This window comes from Aptenodytes forsteri, unplaced genomic scaffold (genome assembly GCF_000699145.1).
Source record: "Aptenodytes forsteri isolate BGI_AS27 unplaced genomic scaffold, ASM69914v1 Scaffold61, whole genome shotgun sequence".
Lineage (NCBI taxonomy): Eukaryota > Metazoa > Chordata > Aves > Sphenisciformes > Spheniscidae > Aptenodytes > Aptenodytes forsteri.
In genome coordinates, this window is record NW_008794443.1 from 4,690,900 (window position 1) to 4,691,120 (window position 221).

The 221-nt window shown below is 68.8% G+C and overlaps 1 protein-coding gene across 1 annotated transcript in view; it reads right to left on the reverse strand.

The window, feature by feature from the left end:
• The window catches only part of ZDHHC23 (zinc finger DHHC-type containing 23), a 4,470-nt gene extending 4,249 nt beyond the window's left edge, over positions 1–221 (reverse strand). Inside the window, exon 1 of the mRNA XM_009289788.1 lies at positions 190–221. Within this exon, the coding sequence (XP_009288063.1) occupies positions 190–221 (32 nt within the window). The remainder of the gene's footprint in view (positions 1–189) is intronic.

Consider the following 221-nt stretch of genomic DNA (forward strand, 5'->3'; position numbering starts at 1 on the left):
GGGTCCCGCCGACACCAGCTCCCGCGGCCGCGGAGAGACCTCGACCCAGCCCCGCCTCCCCCTCCGCGGACGGCGGAAACAAGGCTGTGAACAGCTTTGCTGCTTTCGCTGCTCCCCGGGGTTGGGACACGCATGGCTGGGGAAAGTTTCCCGCCCAGCGCAACAGCCACCGCGCGTGTCTAACCCTACACAGGGTAGGGTTTCGCCCCAGGACCCGGCAT